This window comes from Oryctolagus cuniculus, chromosome 11 (assembly GCF_964237555.1).
Source record: "Oryctolagus cuniculus chromosome 11, mOryCun1.1, whole genome shotgun sequence".
NCBI classification, from domain to species: Eukaryota; Metazoa; Chordata; class Mammalia; order Lagomorpha; family Leporidae; genus Oryctolagus; species Oryctolagus cuniculus.
In genome coordinates this window covers 44163720-44189242 of record NC_091442.1, presented here as the reverse complement: position 1 = coordinate 44189242, position 25523 = coordinate 44163720, and the positions used below count along the sequence as shown (strand labels likewise).

General features: G+C 51.3%; 1 protein-coding gene across 3 annotated transcripts in view; it reads right to left on the bottom strand.

The window, feature by feature from the left end:
- The window catches only part of SLC24A3 (solute carrier family 24 member 3), a 524378-nt gene that overhangs the window by 190339 nt on the left and 308516 nt on the right, over positions 1 to 25523 (bottom strand). For all 3 annotated transcript variants that reach the window (XM_051845347.2, XM_070052127.1, XM_002710947.5), the window contains exon 3: positions 16848 to 16924. In XM_051845347.2, the coding sequence (XP_051701307.1) occupies positions 16848 to 16924 (77 nt within the window). The remainder of the gene's footprint in view (positions 1 to 16847; positions 16925 to 25523) is intronic.

Here is a 25523-nt window from a genome sequence, read left to right as displayed (position 1 = left end):
CACAGAAGAGTGTTCCACTTCCTTTCCAACTCTTTTTTTTTTTTTTTAAATGAGGCCCTAGTAGTGTTATGAGGAATGCCACAGTAAATCATGCCGATAGTCATTCTGAGCTCTTGCTAGTTGGAGCAGATTCCTCTCTGGGCTGCCTCGTCTGTTTACTATAGGAAGGGAGACGAGAGGATTCACTCTTTGCCATTTTTGGTATAGAAAAGTCTGATTCCTCTGCCAGCAGAGCGAACAGTGGAGCAGAGACCGCTGGTGAGTGCCTGGCAGGAAGTGATACTTGGCTTATCAAGTTCATGAGACACAGGACACGGGGTCCAAGTGGAATCCAAGACAGGAGGTGGACCCTGGTACCTACAGTGCCGTGAACTTGGAATTTGAAGCAGAGAGGAAGGTCTGGCAGAAGTTTAGCCATTGGGGTGGGGTGAGGACATGAACTTGGCGAAGTGGCAGGACCAGATCACGCCGTTCTGATCCTCATGTACCATGGTACTGCAAAAACGTTCATGGGAAATGGAATTTAAAAACAGGTTTATTTGCTGCAAAAAGTCTTGAAATGAATGCATGGGTTTTTCATAATATGCATTTCCACAAACTTTTTAAAGACCCCTGTGTGCAAGGATTTCAATATGTTTTACACCAAAATAGACCTTTTAGTTTCCTTTTTTAAGGACTTTAAAGTAATATTGTGGGGCCGGTGCTATAGCGTAGTGGGTAAAGCCTTTGCTTGCAGTGCAGGTATCCATATGGGTGCCATTCAAGTCCCGGCTGCTTCACTTCCGATTCAGCTCTCTGCAATGGCCTGGGAAAGTATAGGAAGATGGCCCAAGCCCTTGGGCCCCTGCTCCCACGTGGGAGACCTGGAAGAAGCTCCTGGCTCCAGATCGGCCCAGCTTGGGCCACTGCGGCCATCTGGGGAGTGAGGCAGCGCATGGAAGACCTATCTCTCTCTCTCTCTCTGCCTCTCTGTGATTCTTTATTCAAATAAATCTTTTCTAAAAATATAAAGTAACATCGTGTATGTTTAAAGCATCACAGAGGCCCATTATCAAGGTTGGTAGTGGTCTGGGAGAGAGATGACAGTGGCCCAGACAAGGACCATGCCAGAAGAGCACGGGAGATGGAGCAAACCCACAAGACGTGCTGCTGGGTGGGGTAGGAGGTAGAGGTCAATACTGATTTCTAGGGCTCCAGTCTGAGCAACTCAATGCACAGTGGTGACAGGTACCACACTGGCAACGCTAAGGGAACAACCAGCTTGCAGGGAGATGAAACCTCACAGCTTAATTTTAGATCACATTCTGACTCCACATACACTCCAGAAGTGCTGTGTATGCTGCTGATGGAAACAACACACACACACACACACACACACACACACACACACACACGAGGCAATCTCCAAACAGCGGTAGGAAGATGGAATTGAAAGTGTGAGTTTACTGCGACGCAAAACACAATTTTGAAATTCATGCACAGTTTTTTGCATAATGCACATTCTCCTACGTGTTATGAAAAAGTAGGTTTGCACCAAGAACAACCTTCCTTTTATTTTCCATGAACTTTCTGAAATACACTCATATCTCACACAAGCATATGAACATTGGTTTCTTCATTTTTTTTTTTTGACAGGCAGAGTGGGCAGTGAGAGAGAGAGAGAGAGAGAGAAAGGTCTTCCTTTTTGCTGTTGGTTCACCCTCCAATGGCCAACACGGCTGGCGTGCTACGGCCAGCGCACCGCGCTGATCCGATGGCAGGAGCCAGGTGCTTATCCTGGTCTCCCATGGGGTGCAGGGCCCAAGCACTTGGGCCATCCTCCACTGCACTCCCTGGCCACAGCAGAGAGCTGGCCTGGAAGAGGGGCAACCGGGACAGAATCTGGTGCCCCGACCGGGACTAGAACCCGGTGTGCTGGCGCTGCTAGGTGGAGGATTAGCCTATTGAGCCACGGCGCCGGCCCAGAGTCATTCTTTAGGTAGCTGTGCCTAACGGTAAAAATGACTGCCTACTGCATACTGCAAGAGGGTTTCAGTGCCATAACTCTGTGTGTGTGTGTGTGTGTGTGTGAGAGAGAGAGAGAGAGAGAGAGAGAAACACATGTGCATTCATATCTGGGCATGGGGATTAAATTCATCCCCCAGGACCTGCCCTCTACAGATGAAAGTAACAGGTCTTACCCTAAGCCAACTCCTCAAAGCCAAAGTGAGCAAGTCAGATGGATCTGGGCCTGTGTCCAGGAGAGGTTGAGCAGCCCCAGTGTTGGCCTAAATGGCTATTCCCATCACAGCTTCAGATGCTGAGCAGCACTGCGCTACCTGCCAAAAACACACCTCTGCCCAATCCCTGTGGCCCACAGTGCAGAGGAAAAGACAGCTCTAACAAGTTCAAGATGGGACAAAGTAAATCCGCAGGCTTCTACCTCTGTGTGTAAAACAGCAGCAATCAGAGTGCTAATGAAGCAGCTGGCAAGACAGCGTCCGTCCATGGTTCTCTCTGGAATCTGCTCAGGGACAAGCGGCAGGAGTCTTTCAGTACTGGGGATTCATCAGGACGGGCCACAAAGTGCATCTCAACCAGAAGCCCAATGGGGAGCCACATTTGGAACTAATTTGCATACAGGCTCAGAGATTTCTGGACACAGGACGTGTCATCAAGAAATCTATTTGCATACAGCTGCTAGGGTTCTTGGAAGAAATGGCGAAGAGACCCTTAGCACATAACTCTCTTAAAGAGAGTGCTGTTGGAAGTCAAGAGCACACACCCTGAGCGTAAAGAGATGGGCAATGGGCCCCCAGCTATGTCCAGTGGGAGGGCTGACGGCTACCAGTTATTTCTCAGTGTTCTCTGAGCCAGTTCCTTGGCATTGGCTCCAAATTCCCCAATGAAAGAAGCTGTACACATTGCAAAAGCAAAGTTTTGTTGGGGGCTCTTGAGGTTCCTTAAAGTGGGAAGACAGGGGATCCCAGGAATGGGAATTGCTTGGAAAAATCTTTAGGAGCCTCTGAAGAGAACAAAAGACACCCTGGGATTTGGGATACCGTGGGAGGGGCCTTAAAGGAGATGGACTCTGTGCCCTTACCAGGCAGGGTCCTAGAGTTTGGAACAAACAGAACTAGTGGGCCCCATGTGCTCAGGAGCAAAACCACTTCTCAAACCTCACCCCCCACCCCCACCCCCACCCCCTTAACTGGTGGCAGTTTGAGCACCCATGGTATATGGGCACCTGTGTGGCTGCTGAAGCAGGAACTCAGCAGACAGAGGCCAATTCCTTCAGGGGAAGCACTGGCCCCATAGACACTGGAGAGCACCGTGATCCTGCACGGTGATGCTTGATGAGCTATTACAGCCTTGTGCACATCTCCAGCAAGGACGGTGAGTCTCTCTCTGCTGAATTGTGAAATAGGCACCTCCTGGCCAGGGATATCGCTGCTGTCACTGGATCTTTGCCATGTCCAGGCTCTCCCTGCAGTACCAACATCTCAGAGAGGGAGGTAAGGCACACGGGTGGTAAATGCGGCTTGTGTGCCTTTGCATTGATTTGCTCTCTCTCGCCTGAATGCTTATTATGTGTCTGTCGGTGGGAGCTTGGCCCTAGAGTCCATGTGGTTACATGAGTACCTAGGACTGATGGAGCCACAGAGCTTCATGGAAGCATTGGTAAATGACTCTGGCTTACTGGGCGGATCCTGTGCTCAGCAGCCAAGATAGGAAGTATGCTTTATTCATTCATTTGCTCAGACACCACCCATTGACAAGCGAGTCCTCCATGCAAGTGCCACACTGGGTGGTGGGAAGGAGATTCAAGGACATGACAGTGACTAAGCCATGGTCTTGAGTCTCTAACACCAACCCTGGGAAGAGGGGAAGGGGTAAGACATGTTATGGGAGAGCAACAAAAGAACATGGGAATTCAGAGGAGGGGAAATCCTGCCAGCTTACAGTTCCATTTGTCCTAGTGGGAAGAGAAAGCTTTAAGTGGAGATGGTGTCCAGCTGACCTTGTAGGAGGATTCCAAAGAGAGGAGACTGCAGGTGCCACAGGCCTAGCTAGGAAGGCACAGTGGGCAGGAAGGCCCTAGGATTCTTGTTGGATGGTAAAGAATAGTTGTTGTTGTTGTTTTTTTTTTTTTTTTTTTGCTAGGAAAGGAAGGCTGGACAATGGATGGCTCATGGACTGTGCAATGTTCTGAAATAACAATAAGAATTACAAAGGTTTTTACTAAACATTCGGATCTGCCCAAAGCTTTTGGAATGCACTGATGTATTTCATCTGCATACAGACAGCACATGAAGTAGAAGCTATTATTATCCCCCTTTCATCGAAAAAGCAAGGCAAGGGAAGGAAGGTAACTCAGACCTTTGCTTTAGTTAGCAAGGGGCCTAGCAGCGGTGAGGCTGGGATTTGAACCTGGGCAATCAGAGACCACCCTGCTCTGAGGTGGCTGGGGCAGAGTTCTGAGCAAGGCTGCATCTGCACATTGCTGATCTGGGGCTAGGAGAGCTGTGCTTTGATTGGAAGTGGAGTGACTAAACCCAGGAAGATCATTCAGATGGCCACTGTCTGGATGAGCGGTAACCATACTGATCCAGGGTAGGCGCAATGGAAAGTGTGTGTGAATTAGCATCGTCTTATGCCTGCCGTGTGCTAGGCAATGGACGAAGCCTGCTCCATGCTTTATCTCATGTATCCCTAAGAGGTAGCTGTGAACCTCAGCCCCACACACAGGTGGGTAAACTGAGGCCCAGAGTATGAAAGAGCATGCAGACAGTACATAGCACAGCCCAGGCTTGCACTTTTGTGATGGAATCTGAGAAATGGCAATCAAATCCAAGGCCAGGCACAGCTGTGGAGGGAATACACTGAAGGGCACAAATCCTTTGGGATGAGACAAGATCCTTAATATCTTCAGTCATAGAGCAGACAAAGCAAAGTGTTGGCTGCATACACTGTCTGGGGGAAGAGGAGGAGCCAGTGAGGGGCAGCGACACAACCCACCTGAGAAAGAGCGCTGACAGCTCTTCCACGTGGGATGTGGGAAGTGGGCAGCTGTGGACTCCCCACACCTCGCCTGATGAAAGCAGTGACATTTTCCCCCACTCCCCCCCCCTTTTTTTTTGACAGGCAGAGTGGACAGTGAGAGAGAGAGAGAGAGAGACAGAGAGAAAGGTCTTTCTTTGCCATTGGTTCACCCTCCAATGGCCGCCGCGGCTGGTGCGCTGCGGCCGGCGCACCGTGCTGATCTGATGGCAGGAGCCAGGTACTTATCCTGGTCTCCCATGGGGTGCAGGGCCCAAGTACTTGGGCCATCCTCCACTGCACTCCCTGGCCACAGCAGAGAGCTGGCCTGGAAGAGGGGCAACCGGGACAGAATCCGGCCCCCCGACCGGGACTAGAACCTGGTGTGCTGGCGCCGCAAGGCGGAGGATTAGCCTAGTGAGCTGCAGCGCCGGCTTTTTTTATTTTTTTTGACAGGCAGAGTGGACAGTGAGAGAGAAAAACAGAGAGAAAGGTCTCCCCCACTCCCTAAACCTCCACATTGACTCAGACAAACTGTGGGGAGCTACAGGAGAGTCTGCCAAAACAGCCTGCTACAGGTGCTTCTCAGAGGGCCTTCGTGTGGCGTCTGCATCTTCACCACCCGTGCCAGGGCCATGAGACGTGCAGTCAGGGAGGGGACCCAGAGCACGCCTGTCGGCCAGGACGTGCAGGCTGAATTCAAGGTTGCCCTACGAGGCATGTATTGTAGCAGGTGCTGCCACTGCCTGTCCTGCTCCCTGGAACTTGTGGTCCAGAGCACTCCAATCCCAGGTATCTGTCCACTTGTGTGGGGGCTTTGCAGCCTGCCGGCTCCCTTTAGTGTGGGCTGACTAGCAATGTTGTGAGTTAAGGAGCCCCTGCACAACTCTCAGCCAAGGGGCTGGTGGATCAGTAACTCAGGTTCCTGCTAGGATCACTCAAGGCACCTGTTCTCCACTTCTACCAGGTCCTCAGTAGGCAGAGCTCCAGGTCCGTCTGGCCCCAGGGCCAACTGCTTAGCACATCCCTGTATCGGTGGCCTTCCTCCTCTTCCTCACCTTCCCCAGGGTGCTTCCTGGCATCAGCTTCCAAATAAAAAACATGCCCCGGACTCCTTCCAGGGGAGCCAGGTGTGGCTCCTGGAGCTCTGCAGTACAAATCGCAGAAGAGGGCATGACCAAGGGACAACATAAAGACACCAGGTGGGGCCGGCGCCGTGGCGCAGTAGGTTAATCCTCCGCCTGCATCCTATATGGTCGCCAGTTCTAGTCCTGGCGGCTCCACTTCCAGTCCAGTTCTTTGCTATGCCCTGGGAAAGCAGTAGAAGATGGCCCAAGTCCTTGGGCCCCTGCACCCCCATGGGAGACTGGGAAGAAGCACCTGGCTCCTAGCTTCAGATCGGTGCAGCTCTAGCCATTGCAGCCATCTGGGGAGTGAACCAACGGAAGGAAGACCTTTCTCTCTCTCTCTATCTCTCACTGTCTATAACTCTACCTCTCAAATAAATAAATGAAATCTTAAAAAAAAAGACATCAGGTAAGGAATTCAAGTTTAGCAACAACAACAACAAAAAACAAAAACCCTGGCTTTAGAGCAAAGAAACTTCTGCACCCCAGGAACCTTGATAGGCAGTGTTTTCTGAGGCCAGAGTTCCTTGCTGTATCAGGAAGGTGGTAGGGAAGAGGAAGGACAGACTGACCAAAACGACAGAGTTCTGCTGGCAGCACTGACTCTGAAGCTGCACGCAGGCGTGAGAGACGGCAGGTCTTGTCTGGAGGCTGCTCAGGGATCAGAATGGGCAGGGAGTTTCTGATGGGCAGCAAAGACTACAGAGCAACAACATTTAAAATACATGGAATTGGGGGGGGGGTTCTGACACATTGGAGCACTGCACAGACCATTTTTACCCAGAACAACCTATTAAATATTTGCTAAAATCTAGCTCTTTAAGCTATGCCATATGAGAGATCTAAATAGGCACTCGCTGTCTCCTTAGGTTTTGCACTTACATTTTTCAGAGGAAGAAAATTCGAAGGTATTTCAAAACGTTCGTGGAACAAATGGAATTAAAAGAGAAGTTCATTTTTGTGCAAGAGATCCATGCATAGGAGGGATCTTAAAACATGGCTCTTTGGTAAATTTTAAGTATGGTGTGATGTTTGGCAGGGTCATGTCAGGGGAACGAAGTTCATAGACTGTATAAAAACAAATAAATAAAACCAAAATAAATGGTGTGGGGAATGGGTGAGCCAAGCAGTAAATTAGAGAAGATGAAGAGGAGCATACAGCAGGCCACAGTTTTGGAGTGTAAACATTTGGTATCTAGGCAATGTGCATGCTCTCCCTGCTAAAGGATGTGATAAAGCACAAAACTGATCTCTCTCCCAGCACCAACGGGGGCTCTTGATAAAACGAAATCTGAAACAGCTGACTGCACAGCTCATTCCCCGAATTGGTTTCTATCTTGTTCTGGGTTCAGAACCTGAGCCAAAGTGAGTGTAGTGGAACTCATTCCAGACTTCTGTGGGTGGACGCTGGGGAGGGCCTGGAGTCTCAGAATTCTGTATCTCCTGTGGTATTCTGGCTTTCAGAGTGGGGTCTAATTTACATGGCAATATCTACTGAGCCCGCGCTGCAGAAGCAGAACTTGGTATCAGGAGTCCCGTGTTACGTCACTGTTTTGGAAGAGAGACACCAGGAAATGCTAGTGGAAGGAGAGGAGTCAGGACAGAAGAGGCAGACCCACCAAGCCAGCTGCTGGAGGGCCAAGGAGAGTTTGTTCCTGCTACGGGACTCTGGGAGCAGGGGAACATGTGCTCCAGTTAGTCCAACTGAGGCACAAGGACCCCAAGGCCCTTGTCCAGGACTAAACCCCTCTCGGACTCAGGGCTAATTCTGAGGGCTTGTGCTGTCTTGACACTCCAGGGCTGGCCCCCACTTGGTAGACTGGGACTGGGGGAGCAGAAAAAGCCCAGAGCTGCAGGACACGCTGGTTGGAAGTCACACGGGCATGTGCAAGGAGCAAGTACTTGGTACCAGACGCTGCCCAGGGCTTCCCTCACCTGCGCTCAGGTGTTGCTCATGAGGTGGGTGGGTGCTGGATGTGTCCTCAGTGATACACAAGGAAACCGAGGCCCTGCTCAACATGGGGTAGAGCAACTTGCACGCGGCGGTGCCCTAAAAGATGAGGAAGCTGGGACCGAAACTCCGACGGGTTTCACTCACAGTGCAGGCTCTGAGCCCAAACTCAGAGGTCCTAGGGCATTAACACCCCAGCAGCCTGTGTGGGAGCCATGGGGCCTAACGGTTTGACCTGAGTGAAGTCTCCCAAGCAAGCAGAAGAGGCCTTGACTTAAGATCCAGCGAAACCTAATAATTTACTCTCTTTGTGCAAATCCTCTCTGGATGCCAGTTTTAGCTTTGTGTTGACACTGACAAATTAAGGACATGCTCAGCACTTTTGCAAGAGTAAACAGCAAATTCCGCAAGCTGTTCTAATCATTTTTCTCTTCCAGGGAGAAATCCCTTAACTAAACACGTCTGCCCGGCCTGTGAGTTGTTGCTGGGATCTTGCTGACCAGCTCATACAGGTGCCCTTAACGTTCAAATCCTGTTGACCAAATTTACTCCTCATTATTTTATTGTTTTTATTCTATTGTAGCTGGAATGTTTTTTTCTCAGTTTCTTTCTCATATAGCTTGCTGCTATTTTAGAAAAATGCTGCTGAGATTTGTACATTGATTTTGGGAACCCGCAACTTTACTATACATTCTTTTATTGGCACTGACAATTTTTTGTTGTTTTCTGTTTACCAGATCACGTTGTCAGCAGACGATTTCGCTACCTCCTTACCTTCCCTGTAGTTCTTAAAGATTAACTCTAGAACTCAAAATTGCTACGAGTAGATTTTAAATTCTCTCACCACCAAGAAATGGCAAGTATGTAGAGGAATGGATGTGTCAATTATCCTGATCTGCTCATTCCACAGTGAACAGGTATGTGAAAACATCACAGTGTAGTCCAGAAGTACACACAGCTCTGATTTGTCATCGTGAAGTAAGAAATTCTAAGCCCTGTGTAGTTCACTCCCTCTGAGCCCTGGGCTGGTGGAGGTGGAAGTCCACAGAGGGGCCTCCAGGGACACCCAACACCATGCTCACAAAGATGGAGGCTGCCTCTGAGTGGTTCTGGTGCTAGCGACAGATTAGGCAACCGCAGATGAGCTGCCTCTAGTGGGGTGTGGAGCAGGGAAAAGGGAAGATCCAAAGCCTCTAACCTTACTGAGTACCTACTATCCATTCCCATTTCACAGATGTGGAAGCTGAAGTCCAGAGAAGTTACGGGATGTCCTGCAAAGCCCTGAGCTTGTTGGTGACACCCAGGTTTTCTGATTTCTACTCCAGGATTTCATATCCTGCCTGCGTTTCCTTAAGCTGGGGGCCTGGCACAGCCTTCTCATGCATCCTGTTTGTCTGGCCAAGTCCAGGACACTCCTTCAAGCAGCCAGAAAAGGAATGGCTCCATTCCCAGGGATCTTCTCTCTGGCTATCTCTGCTCCTTGATTTCAAGTGGCTCCATAAGCCAAGGGAGGCAAGAGGGTGACCCAGAATCCACTGTGAAGCCTTCTAGGGCAACCCTAGCCACAAGTGGCCATTGATGAAGATTATAATGAAATCATACAACAAATAAGTTCCCCAGCACCACTAGCCACACTGCAAGGGTTCATCAGCCACATGTGACTGGTGGCCACCATTGACAGTGTGGATGTAGCATGGTTCCATTAGGATGGAAAGTTCTGTGGGACAGTAAAGGTTGGGGAGTGTGATGTTTGGGCCCAAATGAAGAAGAGTAGCCTTGGGAACAAACAAATAACCTCCAGGCGCAAGGTGGAAAGTGAGCCTTGAGATAGAGCAGCCTTGAATGGAGCAAGTGGGAGCTGGGCAAGTGGTCTCTACCTCCTGCTGGGACCCTGGCCCTTCTGTCCCATAAGAACTGGCTTTACATCCCTTAGTTGATTCTTCGGCTCCGAACAAAAGCCATCTGGGCCTGCGGGAATACTTCTGGGGTAACTATCCCTCCACATATGAAAACTAAATGGCAGAAATAACAGCAAATGACATGCAGTTGAGGAGACCCCTTCCAGTGAGGACCTTGATCTGCACCCCAAGAGTGAAAGTGGAACAGTGAGCTGGACCACAGGGGCGTGGGGCCAAGGCCTTTCCTCCAGGCCTCCTCCAGGGAAGCTGTGCAGCTCCATCATGTTGATCAGGTAAGTGCTGATGAAGGTGAGGTCAACCTGTGGGGCTGGTGACCCATGGCCAGGCAGGGCTCACATGAGCTGGGTCTGTGAGAGATATCTGGAGGTTGTGAATGAAGAAACCACCTGGTTGCAGGAAGGGAGAGAGCAAGCTGGCAGGTGCACAGGAGAGAGCAGCGGGCAGGGTCAAGGTGAGAAGGGGAACAGCAGCACATGCTCCTTCAGAGATAAAGGACAGTGTGAAGAAGGCGGGAGGCAGGGAAGGGAGGAGAAGGAGGCCAAGGTCATCTTGGTGCTCTGTTAGGCTGAGAGTATCGTGAAATTGAGGAAACGCAGAGCAGGACCCAGGAACCCAACGCCAGAGCAGAGACACCAAGACACAGTCTCTTTCCTCCCCCATCCCCCATTCATATCTCATTGCTGCTGTCCCTGGGGCCTTCCCCTCATGCCATCCAGCTCCCCCTAAAGCCCTGGGGAGCAATGAGTTCATGGTGCAACCACAAGGCAGAAATCAGCACATTCTTAAGTTTAACGGCTGCTCTGGGAATAAGAGTGAGAATTTGGACGTCAGCTTATAGAGTGAGTCTCCCCAATCCCCAGAACAGATATAAACCCTCTGGGCTGGGGTCGAGGAAAAAGGAGGATAGGAGGGGAGGGGCCTCAGGAGACCACCAACCTTGGATCAAACTCCAGACATCAACACTCGGGGACATGGGAAGCAATGATGTCAATGGTCCTTGGTGCTACACCTGGAGTACCTCCATTTTCAGCAACCCTGACCTGATGGCCCAGTACAAGGCGGGTTAAGCAGCCACCTGCAACACTCTATTCCATGTGAGCTCTGGTTCTAGTCCTGGCTGCTCCACCTATAATCCAATTCCCTGTTAATGTGCCTGGAAAAGCATTAGAAGACGACTCAAGTGCTTGGTCCCCCATCACCCACATGGAAGACTTAGATGGAGCTCCTGGCTCCTGGCTTCTGCCTGGCCCAGGCTTGGCTGTTGCAGCCATTTGGGGAATGAACCAGCAGATGGGAGATTTCTCTCTCTCTTTCCCTCTCTCTCTCCCTCTCTCTCCATCCCTCCCTCCCTCCTTCCCTCTGTCCATCTGTCTGTCTGTCTTTTCCTAACTCCTTCTGTAGCTCTGCCTCTTTCATTCATATATATATATATATTCAAAGAATTCCTCCTGGACTTCCCAAATGACTCACCATGTAAAGAGTCCACCTTGCTTCTTACCTGTGAACCCCATGTGAACCCTGAGTGAGGACACTAGGGGGCGGTGAAGCTGGAGATGGTGGACAAGAGACTCCCTACAACTGGACAGAGCAGGCCTAGGGCAGATGGCTGGGGCCCTCCTGCAGGGCCCACACATGCCTTTTGCTGTTCTAGGAGATCTGAGAGGGCCCACATGGCAGCCACAGCCACAGTTCAGCGGAGGAAAAAGTCCCTTTTGCATGAACTCCTCCGAGTTCCCCTTGGGGCCCCTTGAAGCATGCAGAGGTTTTGGAACATGAAGATGGACATCAAGAATGCTCTCATTGTCTATTTCTTCCCTGGGCATAGCCTCTGACAGGTGTGGGTCACTGGACTAGTTAGCAGTTCTTCGCCCAGAGAGACTCACTTAACAAGGATTAGCCTTAGTAAGGGCTAGAGAGCCATTTCCAGCTGCTTCTCCCATCTTCCACACAGGCATGTACAGTTGCCTGTCTGCTGGAAGACAGAGATTATGTGCAACTGGGAAAAGGCGGCTTTGAACCTTTGGAAGAATCTGGAGAGGTGGAGAGAGGCTGCTTACTCCTGCTTCAGAGTTTGACCTACTAAGGACACACAGCTGCTCACACCCACTTTGAGAAGGAATTCCAACTACTGATTATTTAAATCTTTATTTTGTTTTTAAAGATTTTATTTGAGAGGTAGAGTTACAGACAATGAGAGGGAGAGACAGAGAGAAAGATCTTCCTTCCGTTGGTTCACTCCCCAAATGGCTGCAACAGCTGGAGCTGCGCCAATCCGAAGCCAGGAGCCAGGAGTTTCCTCCCGGTCTCCCATGTGGGTGCAGGGGCCCAAGGACCCAGGTCATCCTCAACCACTTTCCCAGGCCATAGCAGAGAGCTGGACTGGAAGTGGAGCAGCCAGGACTAGAACCGTTGCCCATATGGGATGCTGGTGCCGCAGGCAGAGGACGAGCATACTGCGCAATGGAGCTGGCTCCTAAATCTTTTGTCACAAGAGAAAATGTGTGGTTTGGCTGATAATCCCAAAGACCCAGTCCTCCATGCAATACAGGATTGCACACAAAATTGTACAAGATGTCTGTAATTATTCACAGGCTTCTTCTTCCTCCCTCCCCCTTTGGGGGCCAAGTTGATGAGTTTATAGGGTGCAGACTTCCTCACAGACAGGAAATCCTGCCATACAACAGACCAAGTATAACACAGGTTCTCAGACAGGTGTTTTCTGAAGGTCATCCGTTGTGATGTCAAGATCATGTCAAGATCATGGATTTCAGGGGCCAGCACTGTGGTATAGTAGGCTAAGTTTCTGCCTGTAGTGTCAGCATCCCATATGGGCGCTGGTTCATGTCCTAGGTGCTCCACTTCCAATCCAGCTCTCTTCCAAGGTCTGGGAAAGCAGTGGAAGATGGCCCAAGTGCTTGGGCCCCTGCACCCATGTGGGAGATCCAGAAGAAGCTCCTGGCTCCTGGTTTCAGATCGCTGCAGCCCTCTGGGGAGTGAACTAGTGGATGGAAGACCTTTTCCCCTGTCTCTTTCCTTGTCTGTAATTCTACCTCTCAAATAAATAAAATCTTAAAAAAAAAAGATCATGGATTTTCTCCACTAGTGAGGAACCCGAACATGAAGAACAACAGTCACAAGGAAGAGAAACCTTATGTAAAACAGAAATGCAATCTCAGGGTTTATGGTTTCTGCAATGCACACAAGCTCAAAGATCCAAGGGAGGAATTAAAGCTATCGTGTTTGAAAGGTTGAGCCAGAAATGGTTGTCAGAGTCCCACAAAGCACACACAAAAGAGAGGAACATTTACATGAAAGAAGAGAAACGGAGCAGGGAGCTTTGACATTTGAGATCTAAGACTGTGTCCCCAGACCTGCACCAGACTCAGGCCGAAGGCTGCTAGCTCTACAAGCAAACACACTGGGCTCACGCAGAGTGGGGAAGTCAGAGTTTAGACGTGAGTGCTGAGTTTGCTCAGGTTTCAGAGCAGGGAAGGGACTTGGCACTGTGCTCCACCTTTATGATCATGGTCAATTAACCCCATGAAAGACCAACCCCGTGACCTTCTTCCAGGGCAGCAGGGGGTGGGGGTGGGGTAACAAGACACAGCTGGGATCCTACGGTGAAGACTGTCCCTGTCCTGCCAGGGACCTGGAGGTGGCTGGGTGATGCTCAGTCCCCAGGTTCACTTCTGCATGGATCCTCTCCAGCCCCAGGGTGCCCCTCAGGGTCCCCAGGACTCTGGGAGCTCCTGCCCGAAAGGCCTCAAGCCGTTTTCTGGGGCCTACCCAGGCCTTTCTCAACTCAGTCCACTGTGGTCACCTCTGGCCACGCTTCCACCTTGTTCAGCCCTAACCCCAGGTTTGCAGGGATTGGCCGAGGGCGGCAGAGTTGGGGATCCACCTCCTCCCACTTCCCACGTGGCCACCAAGCCCCCTTGTGAGGTCCACGTGAATCTGACACCTCCCCACCCATGCCCTGTTTTCACTGCCTCCAAATAGCCCGCACTCACTCTCACGTCTGTATCTTTAACCATGGGGTTTCCCATTCCTGCCTGGAGTTTCCCACTTTTCCCCACTCTCCTTTGGAAACTTCCCACCTCCCCTTCCAGAATAGCATCACCTCACCCCTGTGACACCTGGCTGTGTCTCCTCGGAGCCCCCACAGCGGGCAGTGTGGGCTGTGCTCAGCATTTAGTGCACGGTGCATACTGACCCTGAGGGGGTCTCCTTACAAGACAGTGGCTTCCCTCAGAGTGACCTGCACATTGCATACCTGGGAGCGCCCAGCCCATGCTTCCGAGCTGTCCACAGGCAGGGTGTCTGTGTTTAGCTTCCTGCAGCTTTGACCCATGCATCCATCTGTTTCCTGCTGGCCACTAAAATGCCAAATGTTTGCCATTGCAGCCATTCCCCTTACACCAGCTGATGGCCACGAGCAATTCCTGAGCATCCTAAGTGTGCTGGGTCACACAAGCTGATGGGCCAAGAAATATCAGCTCATTCTTGCACAGACTGCAGGCTGTGCAACTTCTGAAGTTCAGTGGTGCCAGAGAGGGAGTACAGGGGCTCTTCTCATGAGGCTTATGTCCCGTGGGGAACCTTAATGTTCTAGTGGGTAGGATCATGTGAGATTCGGTTCTTGACCTTGGAGACAGCTCTAGCAGACCCACCCTACCATCCGTCTCTGCTGTGCCGATGAAGTGCCCTCTGCTCTGCCCACCTGGCTCTACCTGCATGTGGAATCAAGCTTCCCCTACCTGGGGTCTTCCCTCAAAGAGACAGACTCAGAGAAGAGAACTTCAGGCACAGGGCCACGTGGGTGGAGAATTCTGGGGTTCCATGTGCCTGGACTGTGATCCTGAAGTTATGGCCATGGACCTAGGACTGTGTACTCCTTGAGGGATCAGTGGTAACATTAGATAGCCCCTGTGGACAAAGTGCTGAGCTACAGGTTGACATCCACTCTCTGAAGGAAGGCTCTAATGGTATCATCTGCTCTGTCCACTTGGCCTTTGTGCCAACCTGGAAATGCCCCACTCCAGACAGCAGAGGCCTTAGCAGGCCTTGGCAGCTGTAGGCAGCCAGCCCCGCCACTCTGGGAGAACCAATGCTCGCCCTGTTTGGGCCAAGAGTGGAAATCTCATATCTCAGCTGTCAAGGAGGCATCCGACTGCTCTTGGCTCCTGGAGGGTTCTGGATCCCGCCCAGTGCCTGGCACTCCTCAGCCGTGAGACAGCGGAGCCTCTCTGGTGCCGAAGGTGACAACTGTGTTAGCTGCTCAGTGACAACCCACCCCAAGTGCAGGGAGCACTGGGAGGACAGCAGCTTCTTATTGGGCAGCGGCTGGTGCGTGCAGAATGTCTTAGCTGCAAAGGCACTGCTCACATGTGAGCTGGGGCGTGGGGGTGGGGAAGAGTTGAGGAGTGGGCTGTTTTCACAGGCAGGAGAGACAAGCTCAGGGTAGCTCAAGGGTCCAGAGAGGCTGACTCTCTTGACAGAAGCCACATTTAAGGCAAGGCCAGCTGACCGCTGTGGGCTCCAAGCCATGTCTGGGCTGACTCCAGGGCGGACTCCATGCCTTGTCTCCAGGAATCCAGTGTAAGCTCCCTTGGCCCGGAATGGGCTTGTGACTGCACTAATGTATGGAGAAATTGAACTGTGTGACTCGCAGGGACAAACCACCAAAGGCCTTGCTTGACCCTTGTAACCCTCTCTCTCTGGGCCCCAGGCTGCCCTGTGGACATTCCATTCCCCAAGGCTACCACGACAGAGAGGCCATGTGGTTGAGGGTCACAGCTGAGCCAGTCTTTAAGCCACCAGAGTCCAGGCACCAGACATGGGAGAGCAGAAACCCTTTTAGGAGCCCACCCCTCCACCCCCAGTACTGGTGGCTCTAGGCTCCAACATCCATTTGACCACCAACCATTGGAGTTGTCTCATTAGAGGAACAGCATCCCCACTGTGTCCTTTCTGAAAGAGTGACCCAGAGAATCCAGACAGTGACTGGCAGCTGGGTATATCACTAAATTCAGGCAGTTTGCTTTGCTGCAATAAATAACCAGAATGAAATGGACTGGAAGGTGGTGGTGCTCCGTGCAGAAGTTGCCCTGGATCTTTCTGGCTCTGCAGCTGCCTTTTGGACATACTCCACCCACGCACCTTCCCCCGGATTCTCCCAGGGGCCACAAGGGGACTCAGAGAGCTAGAACTGCTGGCTCTGCAGAGGGAGATGGCAGGACAAGGCTGGACAACAGAGGCCAGAGGGAAGGAAACAAGCTTTTCTCAGTCACCACTCTGAGCCAGACACTGTGCCTGCTTCCATTACATTTAATCCACTGGTGTAGCAAGGGCTTGTGTCCACCATGTGCCAACCATGGGGCTGGGAAAGCAGCCACGTCCTTGTCCTCACAGGGCTTCCATGTGATCACAACAGAAAGTAAGCAAATGATGTATACAATAGCAGGCGGCGCAATGGGGCAGGATAAGAGGGAGAACCATGGCGTGCTACAGAGGCTGCGCAGGAAAAGCTTCCTCCCTGGGGTAGGGTTTGAGGAGAGAGAGACAGTCAAGCTATAAATAGTGGACACAAGACTGTTTTCAGAGCCCACACCTGGGCACTAACACAATAGGAACAATATACACAGATGTCTTCCAGCTTAGGAACCTGTAGTCTATAAAAGATGGGCCATTTGGGGATCACTGCATTTGGGGCTCAGAGACCCCTCCCCAGGCTTGAGGACAGGAAGGAGGGGATAGTCCTCCACAGCCACCTTTGCCCAGCCACCTCCTGCCCTTTGCCCCTCCAGGCAGAGGCCCGAGAATGATACTTACACAGAGCACGTGCAGGACCACAGCTCCCTGTCTTCTGTCCTCATTGGTGAAGATGTCATTGGGGAATTCATGCAGAGCTAAAGAACAGAGAAAGAAAACCAGTTCAGCACGGTGGCATTCCCAGTGCTGCAGGTATGGGACAGCGCCACCAGCCCCGACTTCAGTGTTGGTTTCACATGGGGGTGTGTTATTACTTCACTGAAGCATACCATGTAAAAGACAACAAACTCATCTTTTCCATGTCAAAAATTAAAAAAGAAACAGGGGGTGGATAGTGAAGACTCTTGGAGTACTAGTAATCTGCTGTTCCTAATTTGGTTGCTGGTTATGAGTGTGGGCAGAGGAGCAAACACTCATTTATCCATACACTTATGGGCATTTCTTGGCATGTATACTATATTTCAATAAGATGTTTTTAAAAATACAGCCTGTAACCTCAGAGGGGGAAAAGCTGCATCTCAAAGGGTATGAAGCCAACACGAATTTAGCACTTACTACAGGTAAGAACACATGTTGACAAACCACGCCTAGCATTAGTAGAACCTTGGCCCTCAGCAGAGACAACACATTACACAGTTATCCTCAGTATCTGCAACGAATTCCTGGCAGGATTCTCCAGGAATCCCAAAATCTGCAGATGTACCAGTCTTTCATATAAAATGGTACCTGCATTAACTGATGGACATTTTCCTGTATACTGTAAATCATTCTTATGTTCTTCATAATACCAAATATGTAGATGCCACGTAAATACCAAATATGTAGATGCCACGTAAATAGTTATTAGCCTGATGGACACAGGAAGTGATGAAAAGAAAGCAAGTGCACAGGTTAAGTGTCGACACAATTTTCTTTTTTACCACGTCCTTGAAATCTGCAGTTGGCTGCATTCACGGATGCAGAGCTGTGGGTACAGACAGCCAAGTGTACTATTATTATACTCATACAATGCTTACTCGTTACTTCAACGTTGGGTGGTTTGCAGATTGCCACTTAATGACATCGTGGTGATGAGAAAGTCACACAGAAAATCTGTTTGCAGTGATTCTGACCACTTCAACAGCATCAGCGTTCACTGTCATCTAGGTACTTGGCTGCATGCACTTTCCAACGGGGTCTGCAGGCCTCACTGGATGGCCAAAGGGCCCCACAGCACAGACAGGTCGATGGCCTCTGTTCTAAGTTGCCATTCATTTTCCTCCTTTCATTTTCCACCATGCCTGTCCAGGCTTAGGGACAGGGACCTTGTAGCCATTAAGACAACCCCCATGGGTGGGCCAACAGAAATCAGTCACTTCCCTCTCTGGAAGATGCCTCAGACCAGGCACTGCAGGAAACAGCACACACATGGTACCTTATCCCCAGCCCCACCATCAGCAGGCATCACTAGTTGATGGAAGCATATTGCCCCACCTTCAGCAGGCATCACTAGCTGATGGAAGCAGACCTCTCATCTTCAGCAAGCATCACTAGCTGATGGAAGCAGACCTCCTCATCTTCAGCAGGCATCACTAGCTGATGGAAGTAGCCTCCCCACCTTCAGCAGACATCACTAGCTGATGGAAGTAGACCTCCCCACACTCAGCAGGCATCACTAGCTGATGGAAGTAGACCTCCACACACTCAGCAGGCATCACTAGCTGATGGAAGCAGACCTCCCCTGGGAGTTCAGTGGTGCCTTCCTCCAGTGAGCACTCAGGGAGATCACAATCAGCAGATGGGCAGGATGTGCAAGATGACATCTGCATTCCGCTTGTCTTGTCTGGGGTGCCCCCAAAAGTAGACGCTTAGGCAAGGGTTTGTGGACTCACAGTTAATTTGAGAGGTGACCCCAGGATGCACTGTGAATGAGGGAGGCGGTGAGGCTAGGGAGAGAGGAGTCAAAGCCGGTCGTGATATGGAGTAGAGGACTGTTGAGGGCCCATGGGATCGGATCCTGCTGGAGACGCCTGAGAGACTACAGAGAACAGACCTCAGCATTGAGGCTCACCATGTCCAAGACACAAACCACTGGCCATGCATCAAAAAGGCTCTGCTAGGGCCTGGCATTGTGGCGTAGTGGGTGAGGCTGCCACCTGCAATGCCGGCATCCCACTAGGGTGCTGGTTTGAGACCTGGCTGCTCCTCTTCTGATTCAGCTCTCTGCTGTGGCCCGGGAAAGCAGCAGAAGATGGCCCAGGTCCTTGGGCCCCTGCACCCATGTGGGAGACTTGGAAGAAGCTCCTGGCTCCTGGCTTCAGATGGGCCCAGCTCTGGCTGTTGTGGCCATCTGGGGACTGAACCAAGGGATGGAAGACCTTGATCTCTCAGTCTCTGCCTCTCTGTAACTGCCTTTCAAATAAATAAATATTTTTAAAAAAGGTTCTGCTGTCTGCCTTCACAGTAGCCCTGGCTGTAGGTGCTGTGCATGTTTTCAGTTGGGGCAGGAGGTATTTGAGCCAGAAAGCACCCCTAGAATAGAAAGCAAGGTTCACTTCGAATGGACATCAAGGGGGCGATAAGTTCAAAAACTGTACTGTATACTTGAAATTTTCTAAAGGGACAGATCTTCAATTTTCTCAATGGGACAGGGTCATGGTGCAGTGGGCTAAGCTGCCACCTGCCACCCTGGCAATCCCATGTGGGCACTGGTTCAGTTCTTGGCTGCTCTGCTTCTGATCCAGCTCCCTGCTAATGAGCCTGGAAAGGTAGCAGAACATGGCCCAAGTGCTTAAACCCCTATACCCCCGTGGGAGACTCAGATAGAGTTCTACCCAGCCCAGTCATTTGCAACCACGTGAGGACTGAACTAGAAGATGGAAGATTTCTCTATCTCTGTCTCTCCTTCTCTCTTTCTAATTCTGCCTTTCAAACAACTACATAAATAATTAAAAAAAAACCTTCAATACAGACATTACACACGCACAAATGGTAACTGTTAGAGTGACAGATATGTTAATTGGCTGGAATGGGATGACCATTTCACAATGTTTACACGTATCACAGGATGAAGCTGTACACCTTACACATAAGGAAATTCTATGTAAATGATATTGCAATTAAGCTGTTGAACAAGCAGGGACTACCCAAGTCTAGGGATTCACATTGCCTTGTTTTGCGTGATCTTTCGCAGGGGTGGGGAACAACCTGCCTGTAGGTTGTATAAAGTCGATAAAACCACTTGGCCTGGCCCTTCCAAGGCAGCCACAGGTGGGACTGGAAATTCACTAAATCTACGGCAGACGAATCTTGAAGCTGATCATTTTGTATGGTCTGTGAATGATGCTATAAATATGCACATGGCCCCTGGCAGAATTAAGGTTCCCCAGCCCTGCTTAGATGATGGAGCTGGGGGGAGAAGACACAGGAACATCACAGTCATCCCAAGTGTTTCCTAAGCAGAGAGCGGTTCTAGGCAGGCAGCATCAAGTTCCCCTGACCAGTGAATGGGACAAAAATCAGGGGGAGCCTGGAGGAGCTCACTTTAGGCACCACGGGGCAGCTGCAGTCTAGGAACCTACTGAGGGGATGGAAGTCCACAGGACAAGCCAGGGGTTTCTCCCTGGGCCTGCATCCTCCCTGCAGAGGCCTTGTGCCCTTGTTGGGTTGAGCAGGGCAGGAGGAAGCCATGGGGGTCTTCAGAGTCCCTCGGACCCTGACCCAGGGAGACGGACCAGCCCTCTCCACCCCTACACACGCAACGTGTTATGCTCTCAGGAGACACCTGCTTAAACTTCATCCTTTGGTTTTCTTTTTAAACTCACTCTGGCTACGTGGGTTTGAGCCCTGCCCTACCAAGCACATTCAGAATGGGTCAGAAACATAGGAAGTGTTCCTTTCTGCACACTTTCAAAGCCTGTGGAACTGTGGGGGCGGGGAGTGGGAAGTCCCCCCAAGGAGGACTGTCCCACACCTCTCACAGGCAGGCACGCAGAGCCCAGGCTTTGCAGGCTGGTGACTGGCCCTGACATTTCCCAGACTGGTCCCGACCTTCTGTCCCAGTCTTTGGTTCTGAAAACAGGACAGCCTCTCTGATGCTCTGTTTGTTTTGTATCAATCCTCAGGGCCCTGTGGGAGTGGGCCTGGACTGAGCTACCCTGCCATGAACCCAAGAGAGCTGAGATAAAGGCTATGATGGTGTGTAGGAGAATGGGCAGTGAACCTCTGGAGTGATGATGTTGCATGGCTGCAAGCTTCCTCGGCACCTGCTCCCAGTAGGCACTTGGCCCACAGTATTCCTTTTACTCTCATAATCCTTGTTCCCATTTCATAGATGGGGAACCCATGGTGCTAGAAGACCAGATGATGCCCTTGAGGCTCTGCGGCTGGGAAGCTGCAGAGGAGGACCATCTGCAGCCAGTACAATGCCACTGATGCCTCTAGGAGCTGTCATTCTGCCTCCAGGTAATCTGTTCCTGGGTCGTCTCTTTTCTCATGACTTCCTCCAACAGTTGCCGATCCACCTCAATTCTGCTGCCACACACCAGAGGGAAACAGGCAGGCTTCTTTTCCTCTGCCTTGCCCAGCGTAGTGGCCAAAGGGTTTAGCAGCCCTGGACAGCCCCAGGGTTTAAAAGTCACCACTTCTGCTGCCCTCTCTCCCCTCCAGAGCAGGAGACACCAGACAGGAAGCCAGGTTAATCACAGCAGCCGTCTCCCATGGGGAAACAAGCCAGGCACCCACCCTGGGATGGTCGAAGGTGTCTCCCTTTGTCAGAGGTCACAATAAAGCTGTGAAAATCCTCTATGGGGCGTTGCCAGCACCAGAGTCTAGGAACAGAGGAGCTAGCCCTGGGGCTTCCTTGCTGAGCCCACGTGGCCAGTCCATGGCTGAGATGCGGTTGACAGACCAGGGAGCATGGAGGAGGTGGGGTGGGAGATGTGGGGGGAAGACAGAGTCGTCAGTCAAATGCTTTCAAATCATTTTGCCTCGAGAACAATAAAAATTCTTATTTGGTGCCTGACCACCATGTGGAAGGAACGGCCGAGTGAAATATTCCCCTTGGAAGCTGCCTCTGACATCAATTTGACCCTGGCCATTTTTTCATTATGGCTTGTCTCAGAAAACACATATCGGGAAATTGATAAGGAAATTGTGACAGTGCTTCACAGGACTCGTGCGCGCCCTGCAGACAGCACCGAGGTCCCTCCTTATCCGATGTTTCACTTCCTAGGGTTTCCGCTGCTGATGGTCAGAACTCCAGGGATAACCAATGCGTAAGTTTCCACTCTGTGCTGTTCTGAGGAGTCTGAGTGTGCTTCTGATGCCAGAGAAGGCTCTACTCAAAATCACTGTGGTGCATTCGCAGGTCCGGGTGGGCCACCCACTGCCTGCTACAAAAGAAGACCATCTACCGAGTGGTTTAAAAACAGACCTTTATTGCCCATAGTCCTGGGGTCTGGGAGTCCAAGGTGAGGGTGCTGGCATGGTTAGGTACAGGTGAGGGCCCTCTTTTTGGCCTGCAGTCAGCTGCCTTCCTGCTGTATCCTTGGATGGCACAGGAAGAGGAAGTTCTGGTCTCTTTCCTTTCTTGTAAGGGTACTAATCTCAACTCAGGGCCTCCACTCTCAAGACCTCATCTGGGGGCTGGTGCTGTGGCATAGCAGGTAAAGCTACCGCCTGCAGTGCCAGAATCCCATATAGGTGCCAATTCCAGTCCTGGCTGCTCCACTTCTGATCCTGCTCTCTGCTAATGGCCTGGGAAAGCAGTAGAAGATGGCTGAAGTGCTTGGGACTTTCAGCTGCTCCGCTTCCGATCCTACTCTCTGCTATGGCCTGGGAAAGCAGTGGAAGATGGCCCAAGTCCTTGGGCCCCTGCACCCATATGGGAGACCTGGAAGAAGCTCCTGGCTCCTGGCTTCAGATTGGCACAGCTCTGGCTGTTGCGGCCAACTGGGGAGTGAACCAGTGGATGGAAGATTTCTCTCTCTGCCTCTGCCTCTCTGTAACTCTGTCTTTCAAATAAATAAATAAATAAATAAATCATTACACGACAAAAAGACCTCATCAGGCCCCGATTCCTTCCCAAATACCCCACCTCCAAACACCATCGCATCGGAGGCTGGGTCTTCAACAGGTGGAAGCAACACAAATATTCAGTTCTTAGTATTTCTCAAGCCTGCTTTTAATAAGAACTGCAGGGTATCTTTACTTGTGGGAAAGGAGAACCTAGAACCTTACAAGATGAACTGGCTTCAGCCCACGGGGGCAGGGCATGGGGCAGAAGCAAGCAGATGGGCAGTACTGTGTTGCAGCTTAAAGTCAGGAGAGGTCAATCTGACCCTGGCAGGTAAGGCCCAGATGTTAACACTGCCACCGTATTACCCAGGTTGTAACAGGTTTACCAGCTTCCCAAGGATCCTGCTCCAGCATGTTAGAAGCTTTCTGCTCATTGGCAGGGGGCATTGCTGGGTGACTCCGGTGGCACCCAGGATAGGAACTCAGAGAAGCCGCGTCACCAGAGACCCACCGCGGAGGTGACTTCACTTGGGGGCAGCCCCTCATCTTACCCCCTCACAAGCAGCCTGCCTGCATGTGCACTATACGCACAGTCCAGCACTGTACATGTCATAACTTCACTAAGGGTTACCTTGTCCTGGTTCTGAAGCAATCTGGTTTAATGGTGTCAGAGACCTTCCATCTGGAGAGGAAGGTCTTTTATTTGGAAAGGCAGAGTTATAGGGAGAGATGGAGAGACAGAGAGCCTGGTGGCTCAGGCTGAAGCCATGAGCTAGGAACTTCCTACAGGTCTCCCAAGTGGGTGCCAGGGACCCAAACACTTGGGCCATCCTCCATTACTTTTCCCAGGCCATTAGCAGGGAGCTGGATAGGAAGTGGAGCAGCCCAGGACATGAACCAGCACCTGTATGGGATGCCAGCAACTCCGGCAGCAGCTTCACCTGCTATGCCACAATGCAGGTCCAGAAAGGAGGGTCTTGATCCCAGGACTCCCACCATGTGGCCCTGGGTGGTGTGCCACTGCATCTCGTGGGCCTCTCTCTGCTATGGAGCATCTGAAACCTGGCCTCTAAGGTTCTTCTGCATTGCCCTCTCTGGTCCAAGCACACAGCATAATGCAGTGCACGCAGTTTAATGACCATCAATATGGGATTATGAACTCTGAAAAGGGCAGACCCCGGACATGGAGCCCGGGCATGGTCAGTCAGCTCTCCTGGCTGGCCCAGTGGTTCAAGGAAGAGCTGTCAGCAGCAGCTGAGCCTGCTTCCCAGAGAGCAAGCAAACCTCCACGTAGTTGACAGCTGCCACTCTCTAAGAAGAATGTATGGAGACAAGGCAGTGACTGGATTGGAAGGCTCTGCCCAGAGCTCTTGACTTCAATTTCCTCGTGTATAGAGCAAGCAGTTAGATCATATGGGACATCTAATGGCTCCTGCGGAGCTGCAGGCTGGGGGCTGATGCCATCCAGCTTGGCTGTACTTCCTCGTGCCAAGGCCAAAAGACCCTGGACATACCTTAAGGCTGGAGCTAGGATGCTTGCCAAATTTGAGACCATAGCATTGTCCTTAGGCAGCTAGTTAGATTTCGGTGTCACATAAGGGTTCACACTGGGCCTCGGGCCCAAGCCCAGGGTCCCCCACAGTCACCCAGTCAGAGCCCCATTTCCAGCATCTGTAGCTGGGCAAGCTCATGTCACTCTCAGTGTGTGAATACCTGGGGTATTTTTCCTGTGGCAAGCATCATGACTCTTAATGCCAACAATGCCATGGCATGGGGCAGAGAGCATGTTCCCCCGTGGTCTATGTGGAAACTTCACGGCTGATTACTGCCTGCCTTGGACTGGCACCTGTCTCCTTAGGGTGATGCTTAGGCCATGAGAGCTATAGGTAAGTACTTTCCATGTTTAGGGGACCGCATGGACCAGCAGGTATGATGCTGGGAACAGCTACAGCTGCAGGGAGAAAGGAGCTGCCTCACTCAGCTGAGGATTCCCCTAAATACTTCAAAGACTTCCATGTCTCCTGCTCCAATCTTCCTTCTCCCAGTCTCCCTCTCAGGGCATCCCACCTGCCCTGGGGCCAGTAGCAGCAAGCAGTGCTGTTCCCATGGAAACCAAGCAGCACTGCCCACAGTGGATTCCCCTCGCCCAGGCAACAGCAGTCAGCACCCCTGCTTCTCCCTCCTGGCTGCACTCACCAGGCCTGAGGTTGATGAGCCCAGATGGAGGTTTGTAGGGCTGCGGAGTGTTACCTGATTTATTTGAATATGAAAAAAATGCAGCCAGGGATATTCATGCCATGTTTATACACACTCAACCCATGCTGATCAAATGGCGAAGCCCAGGGGGAAGATCAACACATCCTCAAAAGGCCAAGTCCATACACACATCAGAGCAAGGGAAACCCAGACTGCTGCTGCTGCTGCTGCCATCAGCCCCAGGCTCTCAGCCCCATCCTGTGACCCTCTCAGGACGAAACACTGGGTGCAACCTGAGTGACCTTTTGGGATGGCCCCCACATGGAGGTCCTGATGCCACCCCACTTCAGGCTTCTGTCTTAGACACTTTCATCTGTCTTCATTCTCTGCTTCCTCCCCACTTTCTTCCTCTTTGTTCTTCTGTGTCCCCCTCAAGGTCAGCTGGGGCCCTGTAGCTGGTGTGATTAGTGAAATATGAATGGAATGACCTGTGCTGCAGGCGGCTATAAAAGCCAGGGTCTGATGCATCGCCTTGCCCTGTAC